General features: G+C 39.9%; 1 protein-coding gene, 1 long non-coding RNA gene and 1 other non-coding gene across 5 annotated transcripts; 1 reads left to right on the top strand and 2 right to left on the bottom strand.

Moving 5' to 3' along the window:
* Positions 1-432: 432 nt before the first annotated feature.
* Positions 433-3,082, bottom strand: LOC149402789 (uncharacterized). 3 transcript variants are annotated; one of them, XR_016296114.1, is made up of 5 exons: positions 2,575-3,082; positions 1,916-2,336; positions 1,081-1,348; positions 879-960; positions 433-775 (listed from the first exon to the last, which is right to left on the bottom strand). It is a non-coding gene; the product is annotated as an uncharacterized LOC149402789 (long non-coding RNA). The 3 variants fall into 3 exon arrangements; XR_016296112.1 differs by having other exon boundaries at positions 1,916-3,081; XR_016296113.1 differs by lacking the exon at positions 1,081-1,348 and having other exon boundaries at positions 1,916-3,062.
* A 9,765-nt stretch (positions 3,083-12,847) lies between these two features.
* On the bottom strand, positions 12,848-13,747 carry LOC149402788 (uncharacterized). Its single transcript, XM_089608531.1, has one exon. The coding sequence runs from the start codon at positions 13,745-13,747 to the stop codon at positions 12,848-12,850; it is 900 nt and encodes a 299-aa protein (XP_089464657.1).
* A 5,918-nt stretch (positions 13,748-19,665) lies between these two features.
* LOC149402787 (small nucleolar RNA R71) lies at positions 19,666-19,769 on the top strand. Its single transcript, XR_016296245.1, has one exon. It is a non-coding gene; the product is annotated as a small nucleolar RNA R71 (small nucleolar RNA).
* Positions 19,770-23,200: the final 3,431 nt, after the last annotated feature.

Below are 23,200 nucleotides of genomic sequence, written 5' to 3'. Positions count from 1 at the left end.
GTCGTAACCAATCTAATCAAATCTTTAAGAGTCAACATGATCCCCTACTCGATCGCTCGCTAGCGCGAGTAGCCCGCAGACGATTCTCTCAAACGTTGGCGCAAGCTGGGTGAAGGTGACCTTGGAACTCAAATATTTTGTGCACACAACAATACTCGGGCTTGACAGCTTCAGCCGTGTTGCCAAGCTAGGGTAAGATCAATTTGATCTCACCCAAGATATGGTATGCACACCTATTGTGATCGAGATCGCCCAACTAAAGTAAGGTCGGCGGGCATTGGTGAAGAAATTCACCCCGAGGTGTTCAACCTCGGAGCCTAGATCTTCTTCTTCGAACCAGAACTAGAAGTCGCTTGAATGAATTTCTTGAAGCAAGGGAAGAAAGAGGGAAGTTTTAGACGAAGAACACGAAGAGCAGAAACCCAGAAAACAAAACCCAAACACGAAACTTTATACAACAACCCCAAATAGCCACAAACATTCACATACTCGTACGAAAATACCTAACAAAGTTACAACAACGACAAAGCCACAATCACAAAGATTTCAGGAAAAGAAAACAAAACCCTAGCAGAGAAAGAAAATAAAATAGCAATGAAAAAATAGAGAAAAAAATAAAAGAAGAGTATGGTTTCCATTCTGCAAAACGCTCCATGAGTTGTCAAATTTAAGGGAAAAAATGCACGTCTAAACTCTAAAGTTGCCACTTCAGGAATAGGAGAGACAGAGCTTCAGGATATGAACTACTTCTTGTGCTTCCCATAGCAGGTAGACACTGGAGTTGAAAGAAGAAAAAAAAACACACACACACACACAATCGCTGAAATTTGTTGGGACATTAATGGATATACAAGTTATCGAAATGTTTAGATAATTACCTTATCAGGGGCTTGGGAACTAAGTAATGAAGCAATGACACCTGTTATCTTTTCAATCCAGTCCATTGAACTTCTGCCTGCACTAAAAAGCACAAATGAACATCATTATTGAACAATAACCAAACAAAGCTTAGTACATAGCGCTGAGTAATAATAATAAATAAATTAAAAAATGTTTTAGAAACAGTTTCACGAACTCCACCATGATAATGAGAAGAAAGCCATCGACTTAGCATCCCAGAACCAAGCTCGGAACAGTTTCTCTGACCAGAAAGTTGACTTCCACACATGTCAGAGCACAGACAAAAACTACATCGTTTGACCTCTCTATATCCCATGCCAACTCCGAGGTCATCACTCTTCGGATTGCACTCCTCGGTGCGGCGTACTATTCAGGCCGATCACGAGACCTCACGTGGAGGTTGATGTGTCTATGGCGTTTATTTGTGGATAATTGAACGTTGTGCTACCTTAACGTTGGTGAGGTTTAATATCAGAAACAAAACTTAGTCATGCCCAACAATAGAGAATAAACACACCATTGATCTTACTTCTAACACTGAAAACTGTTCACTCAGATTCATGAGTTCAAATAAAATAAAAAAGCTAAAAATTATATATTAAAGAAAACAGAAAGAAACCCTGCTGGAAAGTAAAGATGCCCAAAGCGAAGAGAACGCAAAGAGATTAAAAGTTAAAACTAGATCTCACTTGTGATTCAGTATTTGATTATTGCCACTCTCACGTCTATTTAAAGAAGGGAAAAAATAAAAAGCACATTATTTCAATTCAAAATGTTTTCGAGTGGATTTCTGAAAATATACCTTCTACCTTTGTTTTAAAACCGAGTCTTGCACAACAATCAACACACCATTGATCTTAATTTTACTCTTTAAAAACTGTTCAACTAGTTTCCTTCTCACTGTCATCGCGAATCAGGCCCTATGTTTTAAAATATAAATAAATAAAATAGATAACAAAAGATTCGAGATTTTTGAAATCAGTGGAAGTAAAAGAAATTTAAAAGGGAGGTTTACCGATGAGAGGCAAAAAGGCTCGGTCAGGATTTGGTCGTTATCGGACTTCCAATGCTTCACTCCCTTCCAAAGCCGGACTGAACACCGTCTCTGCCATCTTCAGATCGATCTCTGTTTCTCTCTCCAAAAGAACGATGTATCACGTTTTCAATAACAAAAGCCAAGCTCCAAAACAAAGGGAATAAACTGCAATGTTTCCTCATTTCAGTAATGGTGATGGAGCACGAATCACGTGAAAATCGGCACTCTCATGATTGGATCTTCCCGAAATTGCTTTAATATTTCTCAACAGAGGTTGTAGATACGGCATGAGAAGTGACGATGATCAGCAATCTCGTAATGGCAACTTTGGTCTTGTCTAAGATGGTCTCATCTTCGCCCTTGTACTCCTGATTCTGGAGCCACGATTACTTCTTCACGCCTTATCTTGCCCGTAAATAAAGAAAAATAAATAAATAAACGAGCCATAGGCTGTTCAAGTTCAAGGCAAAAGGGGTTTATTTGCAATATAGGCAAATAAACCCCTCACAATCCCCAACAAAAAGAGAGCATCTCTTGGGGCATTTAATCGAACACCTCTCCTGAAACAGCAAAAGCCACGCCAAACCTCTCCAAAATAATCACGTAAAAACCCAAGATCATCAATCTAAGGTACATACCTTGACGTTGTGACTATGGAAAAGACTTGTAATCAAAGTTTAAATTGGTACAGATACTATTCTTTAGCACAAATCTGAAGACTACGATTTATGGCACTTTATATCGAAGAATACAAATCTGAAGGACCGAGTGTGAATACCAAATTTGTAGGGTCGAATTGGTAATCTCTATTATTCAAGCGTGATCCATATTTCAACTGGACCACAACATCATTTCAAACAATATGACGATAGTCCAAATCATTAAGACATTTGAAAGCTCATAATCTCGTCCTGGTTGTACTTCCTGGACAACGCCATGAGAGAAGGCTCAATGATGCCACCACGAAGCCTAAGAACCAAGTGCAAAGTGGACTCTGTATATCAAAATAAAAAACGTGCAATCACTTCCGTAGATAAAATTTCAATATGGAAACGCACAATGACGAAACAACCACCTATTAAACTGATCATTTTTTTTTTTTTGAAGGCCCTATTAAACCGATCATTAAACAACTAGTAGTGCAATAACTCAAAAATTTATAAGGAAGAATTTGATACTTTTTCGGTGGCGAACAACCAAAAAAAGAAAAGAAAAATAGAAGAAACTAATAAGTCATTACTTTCGGATTTTTCGATAACAAAACCCAAAAATCCGAGATCACCATCCACCCTCGTTTTAAAAGAGAAGTTTTATTTTGTAAACCTCAAACTTTAAGAAAATATTCAAAATTTGACTTTTGATCAAAATTCAGAGAAAAATATTTTTTTGACCAATTTAATTTCTAATTTCCAATAAATTCCGATGAATTTCATATGAATTCATTGGAGTTCATTGGAACTCATCGAAACTTATCGGAAATAAGATGAGTTATGATGAATTGGGCTAATTTAAAAAAAAAACACAAGTTTTAGACGTCACTTTATAATAAAGGGACGTTACTCTTTGTAAAACACAGAATATAAAATTATCATTGACGTCACTTTCTTAAATAGTGACTTTAAATAGTTAATTATGAATAAAAATTCAATACAAAAGATAACTAAAATTTTTATTTCTCCAAATAAAAAATCTTTAAACATCTACATTTTTTAAAACATTTTTTATTATAAGTTTTAAATTAGGGCGTTGTATATTTGTAACAAAATAAATTATAAAATTTGGATATAGCCAACGTTTGTAAACATTTAGAAAAATACTCAATGACAATTATATGACTTAAATATACCCATATTAAACGTGCTATAATTAACAAAAAAAAAAGTAAAAAATTTAAAATTCGGCTATTAATGACAAGTGTTATGGGCTCCGAACTTCTAGAAAAATTTCAACATACTTTCTTAATTAAAAATAAAAATTTTCACAAATTTTGTTTCTCAGGTTTTCTCTGTAAACCTAAAAACCAAGACTAATCTTCATTAAATTTCCATTTATTTCCTGAAAATTTCCGTAAATTTCCATAAATAAAAAATTACAAAAAGTTATAGTTTTTCATAGACAGAACTTGGAGTATTTGGGCCACACTACAATGAGAAGAAATGACGACGATAATGATGACCCTGGAGTTTTATTACGTCTTAGTCTCGAAAACGCAGAACAAAAGAACACATAATCGGCGTTTGAGAGGGGATGAGAGCGAAAAAACATGGTTCAAAATAAGAAAAGGATAGAGAGAGAGAGAGAGAGAGAGAGAGAGAGAGAGATATATATATATATATATATATATATATATATATATAAATTAGTTTATCTTTGGAATGGTCTAGTAAATTACAAATTTCTTTAAGTTATTAATTTCATGAAACGAAAACTAAAAACTTTTACACCATTAATAAGCATATTGACCACTCTAAATAAAGGGAAAATATCTAGAGTATCCCTCGTGTTTAATCGAAATGCGAAATTTATCCCCTCTATTTCTAGAAATATCAGATATATCCCTTCAGTTTAATATAAATGACATATACCTCCCCTAAAAAAATGTTATATTACAAATATCACCCTTTTGGTTTATTTTTTTACAAAAAAATAATTTGAACTCCTCAAAATACCCTTAATAGAATAATTATTTATTTACTATTTTATTAAAAAAAATCAAAATCTCTCTTTATAAAAAAAAATCTTAACTTTTTATAAAGAAATTTTTTAATTTAATTTTTTTGTATATAGAATAGAAGATTAAAAATTATTTCATTAAGGGTATTTAGGGGATTTCAAATTATTTTTTTGTAAAAAATAAACGAAAAATGGTGATATTTGTAATATAACATTTTTGTAGGGGATGTATATGTCATTTATATTAAACTGGAGGGATATGTCTGATATTTCTAAAAATGGAGGGGATAAATCTCGCATTTCGATTAAACACAAGGGATACTATTGATATTTTCCCCTAAATAAATAAGTAAACAATTTATCAGTGTCAAAAAATTTATGAACATGCACTTAATATTTGTATATTTTTAATTTTTTTTACTAGCAGTTTTATAAATCTACTACTTTTAATTAGCTATTTAGGTAGAACATGATCAATAGTAGTAAAATATTTATTTCACTAACATTTTTTTTATTAACGTTACCTTTATAGATTCAAGAGCAACTTAAATGCAAAATATATTTTTCTAAGATACATTCAGTCATGAAAAAAAAAATTCCTCTTCATTTATAAACACACTATATTTTTCTTTATTGCTATTATCTTGCTCCTCTCTTATTAATTTTTTCTCTCTTTTTGTTATTATTAAATATATATTAGTTAGGAAATGATTTCATATGGTGTCGTTTTATATTTGAGATGTTCAAGAACTTATTAGTTGATGAGCTTATTAAGATCAGATTTCAACTACTAGTAAGGTCAATATCAATTTCCGTATTTACATATTTATTATCGTGTCGTCCTTCGTTAGCTTTTTCTTAATTTTTCTTTCAATTATCACGTTGAGATTTGCATGTCTTTTCTATAAATGCTAGCTAGTATACGTGTCAGCTTTAAATATATATATATATAACAAAAATTATTATTAGTATTGAATTATTAATTTCATGAAAAAGTCTTCTTATAACAAAAATGACATTAATAATTTAAAACTTATAATATCGATTTAAAAATGTTTTAAAAAAATGAATGTAGATGTTTAAAGATTTTTTATTTGAAGAAATAATATTTTTAGTTATTGTTAGTATTGCTTTTTTTTTTTTTTTTTTTTTAGAATTGACTATTTGAAGTTGTTGCGATTTTTCCGTACACAAGTGCACGTAGCCGTCCAAGTAGTAAAGTTCATAAGTACGAGTCGATCCTACGAGGAAAATGTTTAATCAAATTGGCAAGATTACTAGCACGACTTGAACCCGATGATTTGATGATTGTGATGGTTATTAAAAACGAATGAAAATTAAAAGCACTTAAAACACGATAGATTACGATAATGAGAAAGCAAGAACTATGGCTTCACAAGTTATTCTTATGGTTTTGATTCGGGAATCAAGCATAAAACACACTCTCTTATGTTTGCTAATCACGCTCACGATAATGGTAATCTAAGATTTCTCTCGAACATCTAAGAATCTAAACTTGTGCCGGGATTTCTTCTCTCGATCTCAACCCCTAAAAACAACGGTTAGCATTAAAAACGAGAACGTTCACACGACTCCGAAACAGCCTAACTATGTCTAGCCTAGGAATGTATCCCGGTAGTTTAATCCTTGCGCACGACTAACTTAATCTCTTCCGAGCATCAAGCAATCCTAATATCATGAACACGTTAGCCAATCGAATTCAAGCATTACACACGGAATTAAAATAAACAAACATGATAGAGCATATGAATATTAATTTGACATGATTGAATCCATAACCATATTCCTCACTCGCTACACCATAGCCCTTAACGAATTTAGTGCATGATTGAACGGAGAATAAACGGAGATGAATATAAAGCAATCATGTCTAAAAACTGAATTGTATTAATAAAAATGAGAGTTCCAAAGATTCAGAGAATAGAGATAAAAACTGTGAATGGTGAAAACGAAATTGTGGCGACGATGATCCTCTCTGAACGCTTCTTCTCTCCCTAGGATTTTTGCGGACGAATGAGAAACAAAACTAAAAACAAAGCAAAAGATCTGTTTCTAAATAAACTAAAGTTTTTTTTGTAGGTTTCCTAGGTTTTTCGGAGCTCATATGAGCCGTCGGATCGCATCCAACGGCTTGGATTACAATTAAAACGCGTGACAAAGAAGTGGGGATCGGGGCATGTGCGCCGCACACATCTTCTTGTGCGCCGCACAGGTCTTCTAGGCAGCCTGTGCACCGCACACCCAACGCACAGGATGAACGCACAGGGTCTTCCAATGGCTGTGCGCCGCACAGGGGCCGCACAGGACAAATACACAAGACTCTGGAAGTTTGTGCGTTGCTTCGAAGGGCCAGTTCACCTTGAACCACTTATCTTGAGCTCCGGGTGTCGGAATCGAGATCCAAAAGATGTTCTGAACTTCTTGCGATTGCCCCATCGTCCTCAGATGCTCTATTTGTCATTTTGAACTTCCAAACTCTGAAAATTAAGAAAAAAAAACTCCAAAACACATGAAAATGCTCTCAAACTAACTTCTTTTCACTTCCGAAAGTACAAACAAACACGTTTATAACGCGCTTATCAAATAACCCCAAACTTGAATTGTCGCTAGTCCTCGAGCGATAAAATAAAACAAAATCACACAAAAGCAATAAACCTAAAAAATGGTAGAGCTTGGTGTTTCACGCCTCGACCGATAATCGCTTGCCTTAACCATAATGCGTAGACTTACATACAAGTGAGAATTCATGATTTTAAACTTCAAGTCAACTACTAAATGCGAAAGAAAGATTACAAGCTCGAGTTACCTTGACCGTTTTTCAATGCTTTCGTATCTCGCTCACTCTCGACTCCCAAGGCTTTGCAACTCTTCCAACCCCTCTCAATAAACACTCTAATGCCTAATTTCGTGAATTTCGGCTCAGCACACCCATATGCCCCTCTTCTCCCTTAGTCTCCACTAATTTACACACATCATTTCTAGTCAATCGGTAAGTCTTTAAGGCTTGTAATGTTGGGCTTAGGTATGGGTAGATATGGATATTTTCACGGTTCATGGCTAAGCTAACTAGGGTCACTACTCACCTCTTTAGACTCACTCAAACTCTCTTCCAAGTCAAAACTACTCGTTTAAACACCGTCAACAAACTCAAAACAAATAAACATAATATACGCAACGCTAAAGATGGGCGTTCTTCATTGTTTTCTTTTTTTTACACAGTGAATGAATAAAAACAACGATGGTATTTAACGAGTTTTTGACAATTTTTTTTGTGACTCGGAGGATCGTTCTATGAACAAGTCATATAGATGTGATAAAGCGATGAAGTCGTAGCTAGCTTAACGGGTGGGTCGTGTTTGACTTTTTCTAAAAAAAGGTTCTAATGGATATCCATGATCGGGTCGGCTATTTAGGTCCACGTGGCTCATCCTAATGCCTACTTCATTTTGACTTAGATTAGTGTGTAATTTATTTTGCCTCGATTAGGAATTAGAGAAGGTTCTAGTGTGTTGTGGGTGTTTTCAATCAAGTGATCGGTCAAGCTACTATCCAAGATTACCTGAAGGGTCGAGACATGCATCATTCGGGTCAAATATGGAAACTCTAGAACTCGACAAATTCTTTCTCACCTAGTAGTTCATGAACAAATCTCACTTCTAAAGCTTATGGCATTACAATATCATCGGCAAGCAATATAACAATCAATCGAGACAATTTACACCAATTTCTACCTAAAAACCTCAACAACACATAAATTATCCTAATATATACAAATCCACAAAACAAGAATCCCCCAAACTTAAAATCTACATTATCCCGAATGTAGTTCAATGAGAACAAATGGGAAGAAAACCTATCTTGCGGGGGTGGTCGAACTCCCCTACTCGTACAGTGGCGGTTGTGGTGAATGGTGGTATGGTGCTTGGTCGTACGGCGGAGTGGGAATGTCTCCATAGTATGGGGGTGGTTGCTCATAGGGAGTCGAGAGACGCGAAGGATATGCCGGGAAAGGGGAGTAGTACGTGGATGCACTTCCCGTGTCGGGTGGTAGACCCATGTATCGTAGGCCTCCTCTTGAAATCGATGGTACTCGGTGCTTATCTCTCCATACTCGGTGTTGAAGGCATCGATGTGATTGAGTCGATAGTCAATGTAGTTGAGGTGGTCATCTTGCCTATCGAACCGTTGAGCTACATAATCGTGGAGCTCTCTGTTGTGCCCATCGAGGCATTCCACGGTGGTGGTGAGCCGGTCCATCCTCTCGAGCATTTGCTCGTAGTACGCGTCGGTGGTGCCACATCGATGTTGCTCGCTCGGACCAGCTTGGTCATCTCCTCATTCTCTCGCCTCTTCTTCTTCTTCTTCCTCGGAGTCGGAGTTGCGATCGTCTTCGTAGAAGCCTTGGCCATTTGGTTAAGCCGTACCCAACGATGTATCGTGAAGGGTTTGGATAAAGGCCAAGCTGATCTTCGGGCCCGTGTTGCCGTATTCATCATTGTTGAAGAAAGCTACTCTCGAACTCCTACACATGTCGGTGATGAGGCCGGGAAAACCCATGTTCGAGTTCTCGGGTGTGCTTGCGATCGTCTCCATTTGTTTCCGGATGATCTTCCCCACATTGAATGCGTGGCCGACCACAATGGCGTAGAGGACCATGTTGGAATTGATCTAGGGTTTAAGAAAAAGATTAAACGCTTCGAGAAGCGGTGGAATTTTAAAAAATTTCTTTTCAAGTAAAAACAGTTTTTACTAACCTAGACAAAGAAGCAAGTACATGTAATTAAAAATCAATGTGAGCTAAGAGTTTACTAACCTTTCTTGAAGCTTGAACCTTGAAGAAGCTTTTGGAAAGTTTGCAACGCTCGTCTCCCCTCGCAGCACGTCTCTCTTTCTTTCCTCGGCACCTCGAGCAACCACGATAGTTTCTATCACTAAATCACTCGAAATAAAAGGAATCAGTGAGTGGGCACTTTTAAACACTACGACTTAAGAACGAGTCTCGAAGTCGCAGAGCTAAACTCTAGGTCAAGTGAGGACCTAGGTGCCAAAGCAAAAAATCGAAAATAAACTAGAGAGAGAGAGAGGATTTCGGCCACAAGTTCTAGAGAGAGAGTCTCTCAAATCTCTTAAACTTGGATGAATGAGAAAAATGAGAAGAATGAGGCTCCTATTTATAGGAGAGGTCTCACCTTCAATAAGGTAGTTTCCTCTTCTATAGAATATCACATATTCATGAGCCAATTTCCTCTTTTCCTCTATGATGCACTCGGCCAAGGTGGGCTTCATTAAGCCTTGGATTTGTTTCCTTTTTTGTTCCTTGCCTTGCTTCTTTCTCAACTTGGGCGCCTACCTCTTATTTCCCTTAGAGGAAATTTGTTTCCTCTTTTTCTTTTGGCAAGTATCTTCATACATTTATGCACAAAATATTCTCTCTATCTCTTGGGTATGTTGGGCGCCTATAGCCTTCTAGAAAAGGCTTCTAGAAGCTTTTCCATTTGTTCATGACAACAAGAAAAAGGCCCACTAAGAATTTTCAATAAAATTCTTATCAAATGAAATTAATTCATCAGGGCCAATTATTTCAATATGGCTGAGTGACATTAAGTCATCAAATGAACTTGTCAAAATTTATTGACATCCATTTCATCCTATGTCTCAAAAGACAAAAATACCCTTTTGACAATTTTCGTTCTTGTTTTGACTTAGCTTCCAGTTTAACTATTCCTATCAATGTGATTCGTGACAGTGACCTCATGGACCCAAATGAACAAAGCTTGAGCTAAACACTTGGACTCAAAAGTTCACAAACCTTTTCCAAGTTTAGCTTAATGCCAACTGACTCCACTAAAGAGTTGACACTGAAAATCTCTCGGTTCAAATGAATTTATTTTCTACTCAAGAATTCAACCTAATTACGATGAACGGATCCACTGAATAGTATCTATGTTTACCCTTCATGAATGTCATCAGCTAGTCGGGATTTACTAAATTACCATTTTACCCTTCTAGCTGTTATTTCCTCAACTCCTTTGTCGCTTGTGAATAAGTTAGAAACAATGTATTGACGAGGAGCTAACAAGTCACATTGTTTCATCCAAAAGAGTCGGGACTCAATTTGGACACTGGCCAGTTCATTTATTCACACTCCAAGGAACAAAGCATGAGGTGACATACATTGCATTTCAGCAATCTTGTACATGAATTCCATATCTATGAGAACTTCACAAAGTTACTCATGACATACTCACAACTTAGTACTTCACCAATAGGCCCTGTTCGGAATCACATAGTGAGTCCGAACTCTGACTTTCTCAAATGAGAATACTAAGGTGTGAAATGGCATGTCTCATTTCAGGATTAAGGTGAGCATGATGCAATTCATACATAGTGACTTCGAGACATAAGAGGTTAAATGGTTTGTTCTTATCTTGTGTCTAGAAGTGCACTGGTCAATTCAGTACCTTCGGAAGATACCTAGAAGAACTATAGAGTCTCAAACTCTCAATGCCTCATAACCAGACATCATAGATTCTTCTAACAATCGTACTGAGGTCAATAGTCCTTTGACCCTGAGATTGCGAATATATCGTTTTAAGCAAACTACGAAGAGTTTGTTCATGCAAATCTACATTTGTCTCTTCGTAAGTTGTTAAGTTTGTTTATGGACTAAAAGACTAAGGTTTTATCATAAAGCTTCAAACAAAGAAAGAATGAATGAACGTTTCAACTTTATTAATGAATGAATAGGCAATTACAAGCAAGAGTCTTCATGAGACTTTATTACATCAAATGTACAAAATAAAGATTACAACTCTTCTTGTGGGCACCATTGACAACAGACCATTGCCCTATCTTTTGTCGGCTTGTGGTTTCGCGTGTGTGGCATGAGATTGGAGCTGATAAAGTATGACCACGCACGAACGAACCGATTTGCATAAACCACGGGAAGTGCTCTCGCAGCATTTCGACTCAGGTTTAGTCTCCACAGCCTATGACCCTTTTTGATAAGGATACGAATGATGTCACCGAGCGACAGGTTCCTCTCGTTGTTATTGAACCACGTTGTATCCACTTCAGGGATTTCAAGATATTCGTTGATGTCGTCGGGAGAAATTGGTACATTAACTCCCCGAACTTTCACCGTCATGGCCCTGCGTTGAGCGACACTCAAGTTCGCGTAGAATTCTCGCACCACCGAGAGGTTTGGCCTTGTATTGATCGTGGTGAACTCTTGCCAATGTCGCGCTTGGATTTGTTGGAGGATGTGGCCACAGAGGTCGGCGTCATCGGTGACGTCTATTTCTCTCTCCGGTATGTAGTTTCGTGTGGCGAGCTTATTGTTCGATCCTACTACCGAGGAAGAAGGAGGCGCACTTGACGGAGCTTGGTTCTTCTTCGCTTTCTTTGTTCTCTGGCTTGTCGACATACTACACACAACACCAACAACAAACGTTAAGTCCACGCACGCTCTCGACTCTTGGTATTGTCAACTTAACCCGCGACTACACAACCTATAAAATCACCCCCAAACGTAACATTTTCTCATTCAAACTCATAATCCATACTTTATAAACATATGAAAAGCACAAATCAATTCGAATTAACAATACAAACCTCACCAATTTCATTCGGACATTTTTACAAATACGTAGTGGGCATGCCAAAAAATGATGACAATGGAAAAATAATGAATCAAACTTGCCCACAAACGATTATAATCAATGAAATCCAAGTCCTAAACACTCCTATAACTCAATGCAAGCAACGAAATTCAAAGAAATTAAGAATAAAAAACTTACGTGATTCGGGAAAAATGATGAACGAATGCACAAATCAACATAGATCGAAGAAATGACGTGAAGATTGATGTTACACGAGTGTTGATGGTGTTGAATTAGGTGTTAATTTTGTGAAAATGTGATGGATTTGAGTGTAAAAAACGTTAGGGTCGGAGAAGAAGGGAGAAGAGCTGAAATGGTTTTGAAAAAAATGTGAAAATTAAACACAACAACCAATTTAAAGACTCTGCCGCGGGCCTGTGTGCCGCACATCACACCCTATGTGCCGCACATGTGTTTTTCTGGGTTTTTGTGCGCCGCACAACCCCTTTTTTTATTTTTTAATTTTTTTTAATAAATTAAAAGACGACGAAAGAATCACGGGTTGCCTCCTGAGAAGTGGTATAGTTAACGTCAAATAGCTTGACGGGGTATCGATTTATGTGATGATGTCAAGGTAGGCCACGGTTTTCTCACTCTCGAAGAGTCCACCGTGGTACGGCTTGCTCCGTTGTCCGTTCACCGAGAAAATGGCTCCACTATTGCTCTCGAGTTTGAACCAACCCGACGCGAATGCTTGCTTGACTTTGAACGGCCTGGACCATCGTGCCTTGAGCTTTCCCGGAAATAGCTTGAGCCGAGAATTGAAGAGCAACACTTGTTGGCCCGGTAAGATCTCCTTCGGCACGATATTCTTGTCGTGCCACGCCTTCGTTTTCTCTTTATAGATCTTCGCATTCTCGTAGGCGTTGAGATAAAACTCGTCGAGCTCGTTTAGTTGAAGGAGTCGTTGCTGCCCCGCGGCATGGTGGTCAAAGTTGAGCATCTTCATAGCCCAGATGGCCTTGTTCTCGAGCTCGACCGGGAGATGGCACGCCTTGCCATAGATGAGCCGGTACGGAGACATGCCTATCGGCGTCCTGAAGGCCGTCCGGTACGCCCATATTGCGTCGTCGAGCTTGTGGGCCCAATCTTTGAGCGAGATCCCAAGCGTCTTCTCTAGGATCTTCTTCACTTCATGGTTAGACACCTCGGCTTGCCCGTTGGATTGCGGATGGTATGCCAATGCCCTCGGTGTGTGACACTGTACTTCTTGAGGTGGGCTTAAAATTGCCGATTGCAAAAGTGAGATGTTTTGTTTAAGAAAGCGGAGCAACACTTTTCCATCGTTCGTCGGAGTCGTTTTTGCTTCGACCCACTTCGACACGTAGTCGACAGCAAGGAGGATGTACTTGTTTCCGTAGGATGATGGGAAGGGCCCCATGAAGTCAATCTCCCACACGTCAAATGACTCTATCTCCATGATGTTCGTGAGTGGCATCTCGTTCCGGTTCGACATGTTGCCCGTCCGTTGGTATCGATCGCATGCCTCGACAAAGGTACGACAGTCCTTGAAGAGAGTTGGTCAATAGAAGCCGCTTTGGAGGACTTTTGCCGCTATTTTGTTTGGCCCGAAGTGTCCTTCGCTCTCTAGTGTATGGCGATGGCGGAGTATGGAGAGCATCTCGTCGTCCGGTACGCATCGTCTGATCACCAAATCGGCACACTCTCGGTATAACATCGGCTCCTCCCAATAGTATCGCCGAGCATCGGAGAGGAACTTCTTTCGTTGGTGGTAAGTGAGCTCATGTGGTAAAAGGTTGGCTGCGAGGTAGTTGACGAAGTCGGCGTACCAAGGTGGGTTAATCACTTGCACAACCATCACCTTCTCGTCTCGGAAGTTGTCATCAATCGGCTCTCTATAGTCGGGGACGTGGGCAAGATCTTCAAGGTGGGAGATGTGATCGGCTAGGAGGTTCTCTGTTCCCTTCTTGTCTCGAATCTCAAGGTCGAACTCTTGGAGGACTAGCACCCACTAGATTAGCCGTGGGTGTAGATGATGACTCTGTTGCCAATGACATAGGGCTGAAACTTGTCAAAGGCGAAGACAACGGCAAGAAGCTCTTTCTCGGTGGTGGTGTAGTTCAACTAAGCGTCATTGAGATTTCGGCTTGCGTAGTAAATGGTGTGGAATGCCTTCTCTCTTCGCTGCCCCAAAACCGCACCTACGGCGAAGTCGCTCGCGTTTGTCATGATCTCGAACGGGGCGTCCCAATCAGGGACGAGCTGAGTTTAGCCTTTAGTGTATTGAACGCGTCTTCACACTCCTTCGTGAACTCGAACTTCACGTCCTTCTCTAGGAGACTGCATAGAGGCTTCATGATCTTCGAGAAGTCCTTGATAAACCTCCGGTAGAAGCCTGCATGCCCCAGGAAACACCTCACTCCCTTAACCGAGATCGGCGGTGGTAGCTTTTCTATCATGGCAATCTTTGCTCGGTCAACCCCCATCCCCTCTGACGACACTTGATGGCCTAATACGATCCTCTCTTTGACCATAAAATGGCATTTTTCCCAGTTGAGGACTAGATTCGTCTCCACGCATTTGTCTAGTACCTTGGACAAGTTCTCGAGACAAACATCGTAAGTAGAACCGAAAACAGAGAAATCGTCCATGAATACCTCAATTGATCGCTCGATCCTGTTGGAGAAAATTTCCATCATGCACCTTTGAAAGGTTGCCGGTGTGTTACACAACCCGAAAGGCATTCGCTGAAAAGCGAATGTGGCATACGGACATGTAAATGTGGTCTTCTCATGGACCTCTGGGGCGATAGCAATCTGATTGTAGTCGGAGTAGCCATCCAGGAAGCAATAGTACTCGTGGTCGGCAAGCCGATCAAGCATTTGGTCGATGAACGGGAGCAGGAAGTGGTCTTTCCGAGTGGCCGTGTTAAGCTTCCTGTAGTCCATGCAAATCCAATGTCAGGTGACGGTTCGAGTTGGGATGAGCTCGTTGTTGTCGTTCTTTGCCACCATCATGCCACCTTTCTTCGGAACGCACTGGACTGGGCTGACCCATGAGCTACCGGAGATCGGGTAAATGACTCCGGCGTCGAGCCACTTAAGAATTTCCTTATGCACCACCTCATTCATCGCTGGGTTCAGCCTTCGTTGGTGCTCTATCGATGGCGACAGTTGTCCTCCATGAGGATACGGTGCGTGCAATAAGATAGACTTATTCCTTTGATATCGGAAAGAGTCCATCCGATTGTAGGCATGCGGGATCGCAACACTCTCAACAACTTGTCTTCGTCTTCAGCATTGAGGTGGGCGGAGATGATGACCAGAAGTGTCTCCTTATCTCCGCGGTATGCGTAGCAGAGATGCTCGGGCAGCTCTTTCAATTCAATCTTTGGGGCCACCTCAATCGATGGTTTTACACGCTTTGTGCTTTCTCCCAGCTCCTCGAAGTATTTTCTTTTGTTTGCTTCGAACCCATTCATGTAATTCCCGTAATCTAGTGATGAACATTTAACAAACTCGTCAACAAATTCACATGAGTTAAGAAGACATACCTCTAATGGTTCCTCCGGACGAAGGGTATGGTCGTTGATGGCTGCGTCGCAGAGGTCTACCCGGAATATGTCGTCCCTCGCCTTCGGGTACTTCATCGACTTGAACATGCTGAAAACTACCTCCTCGTCTTGAACCCGTAATTTCAGCTCACCTTTTTGGACATCAATCAAGGCTCATCCGGTGGCTAGGAATGGTATTCCCAAGACGTTGGGAATGTCTCTGTCTTCCTCCATATCGAGAACGACGAAATCGGCAGGGAAGATGAATTTGTCCACCTTGACAAGGATATCCTCGATCACTCCTCGGGGATGCTTTCTGGACCTGTTCGCCATTTGGAGCGTCACTCTTGTGGGCTTCACTTCTCCAATGTTGAGCTTCAGGAAGATGGAGTACGGCATGAGGTTGATACTTGCTCCCAAGTCACATAGTGTCTTTTTGAAGTGGGCGTCTCCAATCATGCATGGAACGGTGAAGCTTCCCAGATCCTTGAGTTTTGGAGGGAACTTCCTCTGGAGAATCGCGCTACACTCCTCCGAAAGTGCAATGTGTTGTCAATGGTGCCCACAAGAAGAGTAGTAGTGTCTGTTTGTGTACATTTGATGTAATATAGTCTCACGAAGACTCTTGCTTGAAATTGCTTATCCATTAATAAAAAGTTGAAACGTTCATTCATTCTTTCTTAGTTTGAAGCTTTATGATAAAACCTTAGTCTTTTAGTCCATAAACAAACTTAACAACTTACGAAGAGACAAATGTAGATTTGCATGAACAAACTCTTCGTAGTTTGCTTAAAACGATATATTCGCAATCTTAGGGTCAAAGGACTATTGACCTCAGTACGATTGTTAGAAGAATCTATGATGTCTGGTTATGAGGCATTGAGAGTTGGAGACTCTATAGTTCTTCTAGGTATCTTCCGAAGGTACTGAATTGACCAGTGCACTTCTAGACACAAGATAAGAACAAACCATTTAACCTCTTATGTCTCGAAGTCACTATGTATGAATTGCATCATGCTTACCTTAATCCTGAAATGAGACATGCCATTTCACAGCTTACGTATTCTCATTTGAGAAAGTCAGAGTTCGGACTCACTATGTGATTCCGAACAGGGCCTATTGGTGAAGTACTAAGTTGTGAGAATGTCATGAGTAACTTTGTGAAGTTCTCATAGATATGGAATTCATGTACAAGATTGCTGAAATGCAATGTATGTCACCTCATGCTTTGTTCCTTGGAGTGTGAATAAATGAACTGGCCAGTGTCCAAATTGAGTTCTGACTCTTTTGGATGAAACAATGTGACTTGTTAGCTCCTCGTCAATACATTGTTTCTAACTTATTCACAAGCGACAAAGGAGTTAAGGAAATAACAGCTAGAAGGGTAAAATGGTAATTTAGTAAATCCCGACTAGCTGATGACATTCATGAAGGGTAAACATAGATAATATTCAGTGGATCCGCTCGTCATAATTAGGTTGAATTCTTGAGTAGAAAATAAATTCATTTGAACCGAGAGATTTTCAGTGTCAACTGTTTAGTGGAGTCAGTTGGCATTAAGCTAAACTTGGAAAAGGTTTGTGAACTTTTGAGTCCAAGTGTTTAGCTCAAGCTTTGTTCATTTGGGTCCATGAGGTCACTGTCACGAATCACATCGAGTAGGAATAGTTAAACTGGAAGCTAAGTCAAAACAAGAACGAAAATTGTCAAAATGGTATTTTTGTCTTTTGAGACATATGATGAAATGAATGTCAATAAATTTTTTGACAAGGTCATTTGATGAAAAGTAACACTCGGCCATAATATGATTAATTGGGCCTTGTGGATTAATTTCATTTCATAAGAATTTTATTGAAAATTCTTAATGGGCCTTTTTCATGTTGTCATGAACAAATGGAAAAGCTTCTAGAAGCCCATTCTAGAAGGTGATAGGCCCCCAAACCCAAAGAGAAAGGGAGATTATTTTGTGCATAAATGTATGTAGATACTTGCCAAAAGAAAAAGAGGAAACAAATTTCCTCTATGAGGAAAGTAGAATTTCGGCCAAGAGAGAGTCAAAGGCAAGGCATGGAATAAAAGAGGAAATTAATCCCTTGGGGATGTGTTTGATGTAGGCGCCCATTTAGGAGATTTGGGCAATAAAAGATTGCTCAAAAAGACTTGGAAAATAAGAGGAAACTACTTCTTTCCAAGGCCAACCCTTCTCCTATAAATAGGACCCTCATTCCTCTCATTCTAATCAACCCAAAGTTTTAGAGATTGAGAGTTTCTCTCTCTAGACTTGGCCGATCCTCTCTCTCTCTCTCTCTCTCTCTCTCTCTCTCTCTCTCTCTCTCTTCATTTTCGATTTCTTTGTTTTGGCACCTAGGTCCTCATTTGACCTAGTGTTTAGCTCTGCGACTTCAAGACTCGTTCTTAAGTCGTAGTGTTTAAAAGTGCCCACTCACTAATTCCTTTTCTCTCGAGTGATTTAGTGATAGAAACTTTCGTGGTTGCTCGAGGTACCGAGGAAAGAAAGAGGGACGTGCTGCGAGGGGAGACGAGCATTGCAACTTTCTAAGAGCTTCTCAAAGATCAAGCTTCAAGAAAGGTTAGTAAACTTCTTAGCTCATAATAGTTTTTAATTACGTGTACTTGCTCTTTCGTCTAGGTTAGTAAAAACTGGTTTTACTTGTAAAAGAAAATTTTTAAACTTCCGCCGCTTACCGAAGCGTTAATTATTTTCTTAAACCCTAGATCGATTCCAACACAATGGTGCTACAATCTTCGATCTTGTGCTTGTTAGAGAGGATGTCCTTCAAGAATTTGGCATAGTTTGGCATTTGCTCAATGGCTTCGGCAAACGGGATGTTGATGTGGAGCTGCTTGAAGATGTCTAGAAACTTCCCGTATTGCTTATCGAGCTTCACTTTCTTTAGTCGCTCTGGGAATGGTATCTTTACTTGAGGAATCACAGGGGGTACTGGAATCTCCGGGGCTGCGGGCTTTACTTCTTCGTCCGATGCTTTCTCCATCCTTTTGTCGGAGTTGTCGACTACTAGCCCACTACGAAGCATGATGGCATTGCACTAAATTTTTGGATCAGGCTCGGAATTGCTTAGGAGCGTGCCTTGTCGCCTTGTGTTGAATGTCGTGGCCATCTGTCACATCTGTGCTTCGAGGTTGCGCATCACCGCATCTTGATTCTGCATGTACGTCTGCGTTCGGGACATGAAGGCTGTGAACATCTCCTTCATTTCATCCTTAGGGACGGGCTGATTTTGTTGTTGTGCCTGGAGACCCCGTTGGTGTTGTTGCTGCCCTTGTTGTTGATTTTGGAACCCCCGCGGCGATCCTTGATTTAGGAACCCCTGTTGATGTTGCTGTTGTTGTTGAGGCTGCGGTTTCCATGCCAAATTTGGGTGGTTGTTTCGTGCGCCGGTGTAGTAGTTTTTGGAGTTCTGGAATGTTGGACGATTGTAGTTCCCCACGAAATTTGCATTCTCGGCTTGACACTCGTTTGCGTTTGGGTGAAGTGAGGCCCGTTACACCAGAAGCATGGCTCTGGTGTTGAGTGCATCGGATGGGCAGTGGCTTGCATCTCCTTCAACTGCTTCTTTAGTTCCGCCAATTCAGCCGTCACTACTCTAATTGCTTCTACATCAGATGTGGATGTCATGGCATTCTCGGATGCTAGGGGTGGCTTCATGATTCATTTCTCCACCGGGCATTGGTCATTGCCCCGTGCCAACTCGTTTAGGAGTTCCTGGAACTCTGTGGGTGTCTTAGTTAACACTGTGCCTCCTGCCGCAGTGTTCACCAAAGTTTTCGTGGGTGAGATCAGCCCGTAGTAGAATATCTGAAGTTGGATCGGAAGAGTGACTCCGTGATGTGGGCATTTTCTCAGCATCTCCTTGAAGCGAGCCCAAGCTTCATGTAGAGATTAGCCTTCCCATTGACCGAAACTATGGATCTCATTTCGTATCGGGATGTCTTCTCGAACAGGAAGAACTTGGCGAAGAAGACATTGCAGAGGTCTTCCCATGATTCAATGGAGTCGGCAAATAACGACTTAAGCCAAGACTTTGCTCGGTCGCGTAGAGAGAAAGGGAATAATCAAAGACGAATGACATCAGTACTGATATTATGGATCTAGAAAGTATCACACAATTCATTGAAGTTTGCGATGTGCTCATTCGGATCTTCATTGGGGCTCCCGAGAATTGATTTTGTTGAACCATGTTAATCATCCCCAATTTGATCTCGAAGCTTCGATTCCCAATCAACCGATGGATTCTTGATCGCCGAGCGATACCCTTGGACCGTGGGTTGCACATATTCCATGAGTGGTCGTTCGGGTCCAGGTTCTTCCATCGTTGATTGCGTCTTCTTTTCTCGTCGATTCTTTTTGCAGGTTTTCTCGATTTTAGGGTCGATCGGAAGAAGACTCGATTCACCGTCCTTTCGCATGCACCTTGACAAAAGCAAAAGAGAACATGAAAATAGATGAATACAAAAAAAAAAAATCAAATAGTAAACTAGTTTGATCTAATCTTAATTAAAACAAAATTTCCCCGGCAACGGCGCTAAAAACTTGTTGCGATTTTTCCGTACGCAAGTGCACGTGGCCACCCAAGTAGTAAAGTTCGTAAGTACGAGTCGATCCCACGAGGAAAATATTTAATCAAATTGACAATATTATTAGCACGAAGATTATTAGCACGACTTGAACCCGATGTGTCACGACCCGCGACCTCTCGCCGCCGGTTCACGAGCCGCGACGGTGAGTTACGTCACAGATCACAATTTCAATATAACAATATATCTCATCTCGAACAGATACAGAATTAAATAAACCTAATAACCATAATACTTACATAAAGCATAAGACGATAATACATAAGTATCATATGTGGTTATCTGAAAAACTCGGGTAAAATTTTCGATTTTCTCAATTCAGACTTTGAGTCTCACAACGACTCTTTATACATACATATCAGCTCCTGAGTTTACGTGCAATTATACAAGATAGTTTTAGGAGCGTAGAGTACGGAAGGGGTTCAACAAAATATAGATATTACTATAGAAGAGGTTGATCCCGGGTGAGTTCCCATTAGCCCAAAGGTCAAGAGGTACACGTCCGGTCTTCATCTTCAACTTCCTTGTTTACATCGCCGCCTTGCCCTTTTCTACATGACCAAGGGTCATAAAACTATGAGTCGATTGACTCAGTAAGTGGGAGTCTAACTTAGAAAGTAAAGCGACTAATGCCATGTGATAACATGTAACATGCAAAGAAGCAAATAAGAATGCATGGATGCAAATCTAACAAGTTCTAGAGCATGACTGATGCACGCATACTCTAACTAGTACTTGTCGTCTTTAAGGTTACACACATCCCCGCTATAACCTTCAGAACGACAAGAGACCAGTCTTAGACATCGAGCAGCAGTCGTCCAACGGCCTAATAGTTTTAACGTCTGTTTGGGATCCAATAATGGTACAAACTTCATTCGACGTCGGCGCAACCCCCAGGCCCACGTAGCCCGTCAAGGTGCATTCTTCAGGCCCTCATAGCCTAGCAACAAGGTCGGGTACGACTCTTGGTCGACTCCATGATATATGACTACTCAGTGCCATCCCCCAGGCCTTCATAGCCCGTCAACGTTCATTTCATCTTGGTACAATCGACACAATAATTCTTTAGAGTTCGGGTACTCTGCAGCACTCAGAGTACACACCTATGCTACTTACAGGAGAGCGACTCAGGAAAAACCCTGAAAGAGATTTCATTTCCCTTTTATGCTTGTTAGTGTTTTAAGTTGAAGACTCGGGATATGACTCCTGGTACTTCTACCCTCGATTCGAATTCGAGAGTTAAACGCGGCTTTCCTGTCTCCTCCGTTCTAACGGGTCAAGCACAGATCTTAAGAGATAATTATATCACGTAGCAGAGGCTGGGTTTCACAAATCTTATGTTTGAACTTATCGGGCGAACCCGAGCTAAGTTTTCAGGAAAAAGCGGCCGAAGCCTTAAATCTTTGAGATTATTCGTTTTTATGGCTTTTCCTACTCTTGTTTACTAACAAGTAACAATGCACGTAAACAGAGTTATGTAGTTGACTTAAGTCTCCACACTTACACGGAATAGATCGTCTAAAAATTTGTTGATTTCCAGAATTTCCTCGCTTTTCACGCTTCCAGAGACGCAACACGTCCTGATTAGCATACCCTAAAGCGTCGAGAAAACTAAAACTCGAAGTTGAAACCTCATTAGTTATTTGATTCGAGAGAAGATATTGACGAGCTTAAGGTTCGTTATCGGGATCCATTACGAGTTGGTTCAGGGGTTCGAGACTTTAATTCACTTATTTCCCGGCTATTCGGAATCTTATTTAAGACTCATACGAGTTCGTACCGAAGAATTAGTATGAAATAAAATCCAAATCATTATTTTAACGAGTCTTAAATAAATAAATAATCTGAAATCACACAAATCGAGAATTCTAAATTAATTAACGAAAAATTAAATTCTTGAACATATCTTAAGTAAATAATTAATGATTCTAGAATACAATCTCAAATCACCAAAAATAACTCGAGTCTAACGCTATAAAACGATAAACGACTCACGAGTGAGATCGAGATCACTCGACGCGTTCGGTTCCACCGGCTCTCGCTCGTCTCGACTTGATCTGTGGCTGAGCTGTGAAATTAAGAAATGAACATCGAGTCAATTCATAATTCCAAGTGCCCACTCGAAACTTGAAACCCGAATTCTTGGTCTTTCACTGAGACCCGAGAGATTTCCAAATCTGACCATACCCGAACCATAACCAAACAATTTCAAATCATATCTAAATCCCGAATCGAACTAACCAAAATTCAACCTTACTTTCAAAACATCTTAACCAAATTTCAAGTCGATTATCAAATCATAACATGTCAAAAAATCAGCGCTAAACATGTCACTAAATCACATAAACTTGTCATAAAATCCTTATTCAAATCCAAAGTCGAACTAACCGATCCAGAACCGAAATATCAAATCTCAAATCACAAATCACCAATTTCAAATCCAAATTCTCAAATCAAACCAATCAAGACCGACCTTAATTTCTCAAGTCGAATAAATCTCAATTCTCAAATCAATTTAACGACTTCAAACTAAAAATCCCAAACTCCCAAATTTACCAAATCCAAACGAACAACCGAACCAAATCGATCAAATAATCAGTCAAACCACAAAAATAAACACGAGGCTCAGAATTTTTCGTTACGAAGCATAAGCGGACATAGCATACACACGGCCCAAAACAACACTCGGCCAAGAAGTCACACGGCTAGACAACCACACGGCCAACCAAAATTCAGCGACAATTTCATCACGAATTCGAGAATCAACTCAACCATAGA

Source organism: Urtica dioica, chromosome 3, assembly GCF_054948205.1.
Source record: "Urtica dioica subsp. dioica isolate 48M chromosome 3, U.dioica_male_clone48M_v1_H2, whole genome shotgun sequence".
NCBI lineage: Eukaryota > Viridiplantae > Streptophyta > Magnoliopsida > Rosales > Urticaceae > Urtica > Urtica dioica.
The sequence above is the reverse complement of the archived record's forward strand: the minus strand, read 5'-3'. Positions and strand labels throughout refer to the sequence as shown.

What these genes read in the sequence shown, in the direction of transcription:
- LOC149402788 (XM_089608531.1), bottom strand. Translation starts at nt 13,747, where the DNA reads ATGTCGAACCGGAACGAGATGCCACTCACGAACATCATGGAGATAGAG.